The sequence below is a fragment of the Triticum urartu genome, chromosome 2A (assembly GCF_056163025.1).
Source record: "Triticum urartu cultivar PI428250 chromosome 2A, HENAU_Tu73, whole genome shotgun sequence".
NCBI classification, from domain to species: Eukaryota; Viridiplantae; Streptophyta; class Magnoliopsida; order Poales; family Poaceae; genus Triticum; species Triticum urartu.
The window spans coordinates 633,194,218-633,200,009 of NC_141874.1; the positions used below are offsets into that span (position 1 = coordinate 633,194,218).

The 5,792-nt window shown below is 40.0% G+C and overlaps 1 protein-coding gene across 1 annotated transcript; it reads right to left on the reverse strand.

Moving 5' to 3' along the window:
• Nucleotides 1-3,121: 3,121 nt before the first annotated feature.
• On the reverse strand, nt 3,122-5,265 carry LOC147986321 (zinc finger BED domain-containing protein RICESLEEPER 2-like). Its single transcript, XM_087541961.1, has 2 exons — nt 3,834-5,265; nt 3,122-3,234 (listed from the first exon to the last, which is right to left on the reverse strand). Exons 1-2 carry the CDS (start codon nt 5,263-5,265, stop codon nt 3,122-3,124), a joined length of 1,545 nt encoding a protein of 514 aa, XP_087398087.1.
• Between the last annotated feature and the right edge of the window lie 527 nt (nt 5,266-5,792).

Genomic DNA, 5,792 nt, shown 5'->3' on the forward strand with positions numbered 1-5,792 from the left:
TTCCTCAAAACAGCCACCATACCTACCTATTATGGGATTTCCATAGCCATTCCGAGATATATTGCCATGCAACTTTCCACCATTCCGTTTAATATGACACACTCCATCATTGTCATATTGCTTAGCATGATCATGTAGTCGACATCGTATTTGTGGCAAAGCCACCATTCATAATTCTTACATACGTGTCACTCTTGATTCATTGCATATCCCGGTACACCGCCGGAGGCATTCATATAGAGTCATATTTTGTTCTAAGTATCGAGTTGTAATTGTTGAGTTGTAAGAAAAATAAAAGTGTGATGATCATCATTATTAGAGCATTGTCCCAGTGAGGAAAGGATGATGGAGACTATGATTCCCCCACAAGTCGGGATGAGACTCCGGACGAAAAAAAGAGGCCAAAAAAAGAGAAAAGTCCCAAAAAAGCAAAAAAGAGAGAAAATGAGAGAAGGGACAATGCTACTATCCTTTTACCACACTTGTGCTTCAAAGTAGCGCTATGATCTTCATAGTAGAGAGTCTCTCATGTTATCACTTTCATGTACTAGTGGGAATTTTTCATTATAGAACTTGGCTTGTATATTCCAATGATGGGCTTCCTCAAAATGCCCTAGGTCTTCACGAGCAAGCAAGTTGGATGCGCACCCACTTAGTTTCTTTTTGAGCTTTCATATACTTATAGCTCTAGTTTATCCGTTGCATGGCAATCCCTACTCACTCACATTGATATCTATTGATGGGCATCTCCATAGCCCGTTGATACGCCTAGTTGATGTGAGACTATCTTCTCCCTTTTTGTCTTCTCCACAACCACCACTCTATTCCACCTATAGTGATATGTCCATGGCTCACGCTCATGTATTGCGTGAAAATTGAAAAAGTTTTGAGAATGTCAAAAGTATGAAACAATTGCTTGGCTTGTCATCGGAGTTGTGCATGATTTAAATATTTTGTGTGGTGAAGATGGAGCATAGCCAGACCATATGATTTTGTAGGGATAACTTTCTTTAGCCATGTTATTTTGAGAAGACAAAATTGCTTAGTTAGTATGCTTGAAGTATTATTATTTTTATGTCAATATGAACTTTTGTCTTGAATCTTTTGGATCTGAATATTCATACCACAATTAATAAGAATTACATTAAAATTATGCCAAGTAGCACTCCGCATCAAAAATTCTGTTTTTATCATTTACCTACTCGAGGACGAGCAGGAATTAAGCTTGGGGATGCTTGATACGTCTCCAACGTATCTATAATTTTTGATTGCTCCATGCTATATTATCTACTGTTATTGGACATTGTTGGGCTTTATTATCCACTTTTATATTATTTTTGGGACTAACCTATTTACTGGAGGCCCAGCCCAGAATTGCTGTTTTTGCCTGTTTTAGGGTTTTGAAGAAAAGGAATATCAAACGGAGTCCAAACGGAATGAAACCTTTGGGAACGTGATTTTCTCATCAAATAAGACCCAGGAGACTTGGACCCTACCTCAAGGCACAAGAGAGGAGGCCACGAGGTAGGGGCCGTGCCTGCCTACCCCAGGCGCGCCCTCCACCCTCGTGGGCCCCCTGTTGCTCCACCGACGTACTCCTTCCTCCTATATATATCCACGTACCCCCAAACGATCAGATACGGAGCCAAAACCCTAATTCCACCGCCGTAACTTTCTGTATCCACAAGATCCCATCTTGGGGCCTGTTCCGGAGCTCCGCCGGAGGGGGCATCGATCACGGAGGGCTTCTACATCAACACCATAGCCCCTCCGATGAAGTGTGAGTAGTTTACCTCAGACCTACGGGTCCATAGTTAGTAGCTAGATGGCTTCTTCTCTCTTTTTGGATCTCAATACAATGTTCACCCCCTCTCTTGTGGAGATCTATTCGATGTAATCTTATTTTTGTGATGTGTTTGTTGAGACCAACGAATTGTGGGTTTATGATGAAGTATATCTATGAATAATATTTGAATCTTCTCTGAATTCTTTTATGTATGATTGGTTATCTTTGCAAGTCTCTTCGAATTATCAGTTTGGTTTGGCCTACTAGATTGATCTTTCTTACAATTGGAGAAGTGCTTAGCTTTGGGTTCAAACTTGCGGTGTCCTTTCCCAGTGACAGTAAGGACAGCAAGGCACGTATTGTATTGTTGCCATCGAGGATAACAAGATGGGGTTTTCTTCATATTGCATGAGTCTATCCCTCTACATCATGTCATCTTGCTTAAGGCGTTACTCTGTTTTTAACTTAATACTCTAGATGCATGCTGGATAGCGGTCGATGAGTGGAGTAATAGTAGTAGATGCAGGCAGGAGTCGGTCTACTTGTCTCGGACGTGATGCCTATATATATGATCATACCTAGATATTCTCATAACTAGCCCCGGGCGTTCGGTCTTTTTGGTTTGTTCGGTCTGGTCTTTTTGGTCTTTCAAAATTTCGGTCTCCCATAATTGAAGACCGATATGATTTCGGTCTTTTCGGTTATTCACTATTCAGTCTTTGGTCTTTACTATTTGGTCTTCGGTCCTGACCAAACAGACCAAATTAATTGCTAGAACCCAGATTTATGTTACTTCCAGTACCAATTGTATACAAACTACATAGAGTAAAGAGGTACATGTGTGCACAAAGCTGTGTGTACGAAGATAACATATGTCTGTATACTGGCGCACGTGTACATAAGAAAATTTCAAACAAGTAACACTTGTATGCAATCTGGATGGAATACAGTACACCATATGAAAATCTTTAAATAGAAAATTAGCACTATATATAATCACCACTTCACCAGCAACAAGATTCACGCATGCATACTCATTTATATTTGACACCAGAAAGTAAGAAGATCAAGTAACATCAACGGACCAGCCCATGGAGTCGACAAGCAGCAAACACCATCACCACTTAGTACTTGACAACATAGAACTTGACATGAAAGAAATCAAGTTTAGTACATGCTTTCAATTCAGCAGCAAACAACAAACATTAAGGTCTCACACTCTCACTCTCAGTTCTCAATTCTCAAGTCTCGAGTCACAAATCAAAATCAAAAGATGATAACTAAAACAACATACATTCAACATGATTTTAGTTTAGCCATGAGTAGACGTGGATGTCACTTTGTTGGTCGACTTGCACACTTGTTTGACTTGGCCATGGAAGAAGCAACAACACCACCATTGAACTTGCACTTTCCCTTCACCTTGTCACCAAATTCTTCAATCAACTCTACAACAAGTCAAGTATTCAATCAAACTTCATAATCTGCTAGCTATGGTGATATACTAATAGTGACAAATGCAATGTGCTTTTGTTGAGATCTACTAGCTAGGTCTAGTTAATGAAGAAGTTTGTCAAGTCATGCATATAAAGTTCTCCATACATTGGTTTGGTACTGATGCATGTCATGCATATTAATATCTCTACAATAAAAAACAAATGTATTGACAAGTTGGATGATTGTTTTACCTTTTTCTAGCACTTCTAATTCTTCCAAGTTCTCCTTGATGTCGACCGGATCTGTTGACCTTCTCAGCCAGTCTTGCGTACAAACTAAAGCTTGCACCATAAACGGAGTTAGAGATGTCCTAAAGTCATCAAGTATGCATCCACTTGTGCTAAAGGCAGACTCGGAAGCCACAGTTGTAATGGGGATAGCAAGAATATCACGAGCCATATTTTCCAAGATTGGAAACCTAGATGAATTCTCTTTCCACCATCCTAGGATGTCAATTTTTTGTTAGGGTCTTCAGAGTCTTCGGCAAGGTATTTTTCAAGCTCAGATTTACTACTTGCACTTCCTCCACTATTATTTTGCCTCAACCTACTTGCAATTAGTTCCTTCATCATACTTGCTCCTCCTCCTATTGTTACTTGACTAATGGCTGGTGTTTTTGGTTCTGGTGTAGTCAATCTTACTCGGTATTCTTCAAACAACTCGCGAACACATTTGTTGACAGCATACCACACCTTCTCTCCAGACTCAACACCAAATATTTCCAAAGTAGTGAGCCTAGTGAAATCAGAAAGCTTATACCTTGGATCAAGAGCTGCAGCAATAAAAATGAGCAAGTTGAGATTTTCCTTCTCCTTCTCCTCCTTCTCCTTCTTCTTCCCTTTCCCTCTTTCATTTACAACAGGACCCTTCTCCTTCACCTTTTCATTCTCATGCCAAGACCCCCAGTATTTGTCAAACTTTTCTTTCATCCTCTCTGCCATAGCTTTTTGCAAAGGATCTGTACCGCTCATCCAATTTTGAACCAATATGTGTATATTGCCAACCTCAAAAAGAAAGTTGTTGGAAGTGACATGAAGTGAGGATGACACGCGAACAATAAGATCATAAAAATGACCAAGAAAGGCAGCCATTTTCCTAGCATTTTCCCAATCCATCTCATCTGGATACCCAAATCCTCCTTTTTCTTCAGACAAGTCCAACGCATACAATGGGTCATCCTCACAGTACCTTGTAAACACCTTCGGGTAGGTGATGGCAGCCTTCAACATTATGTAAGTTGAGTTCCACCGAGTGCATACATCTAGGTTCAAGAATGCCTTGCTCTTAACTTTTTCTTCCAATGCTAGCTCTTTGAATTTTACCAACCGAGAAGTCCCATTCTTGATGTATCGCACAGCAGCTCGGACATGTTTGATTGAAAGTTCAACTTCTTTTAGGCCATCTTGTACAATAAGGTTGACAATATGTGCCGCACATCTCATATGCAAAAACTTTCCAGCAGCTATGCTAGTTTTGGCCTCAACCATGCACTTTCTCAAGTGAATAATGCAGCCATCATTGTTGCTTGCATTATCCATGGTGACTGTCATAACTCTCTCTAGCCCCCATTCCATCAAACATCTCTGCAAGTTCTTCCCAAGATCCTTCCCTTTGTGGCCCTTCACCATAATGAAATTAATAATCTTCTTATGATACTTCCAATCTTCATCAATGAAGTGTGCAGTCACTACCATATAGCCATCTTGCTGCTGAGAAGTCAAACAATCAGTGGTTACACACACACTTCCACAATTCTCTTTGAAAAACTTTTCCAACTTGGATTTCTCATCTAGATAGATTTTGAGAGTGTCCCTGGTACAAGTTCTTCTTGACGGTGGACTAAAGCGGGGGCAAGCAACTGAAATGAACTTTCTAAATCCAGATTTCTCACCAAATGGAAAAGGCAGTTCATCCTCTATGACAATCACAGCGAATGCCTTTTTCAACTTTTTCTGTATCATATCTCCAAGTATTGATGCCATCTCCTGGAGTTGCTTGCAAAGTGGTCTGGTTTGGATCCATTTTCTTATTCGGATTGCGCTTGCATGTACCAAAGTTCCTGCGCATTGATGTTGTCCCATTGATTGATGTAGTAGCTTGAATTGGTCGGTCACAATACTTGCATTTTCCTTCCTTTACTAACCCCTTGTCATCAAAAACTTTGGTAAAATGCTCCCAGATTTCTGATCTTGACGCCATTTGCTTCCGTCCTTTTGGCTTGTCATCTTGAGCAGCTTCTGGATTGGCACCTTCACCAACTTTTGCTCCGGCATCTTCATCTTCAATGATGCTACGTAAGAATGATTCATCTTCAATGATACTACTTATAGCCTAGTTAGTACATAAAGCAGCATGGCATGAATCTGTCGTGAATATATACAAGCCAAAAAAGGCAAGCCACTATATCTACCTTAATTTGAACATCACAGAACTTGAACAATATAATTGATTCAGATAAAAGAATAACAATCTAGACATCACATATGCATATAGAGAGATGAAGTATCTT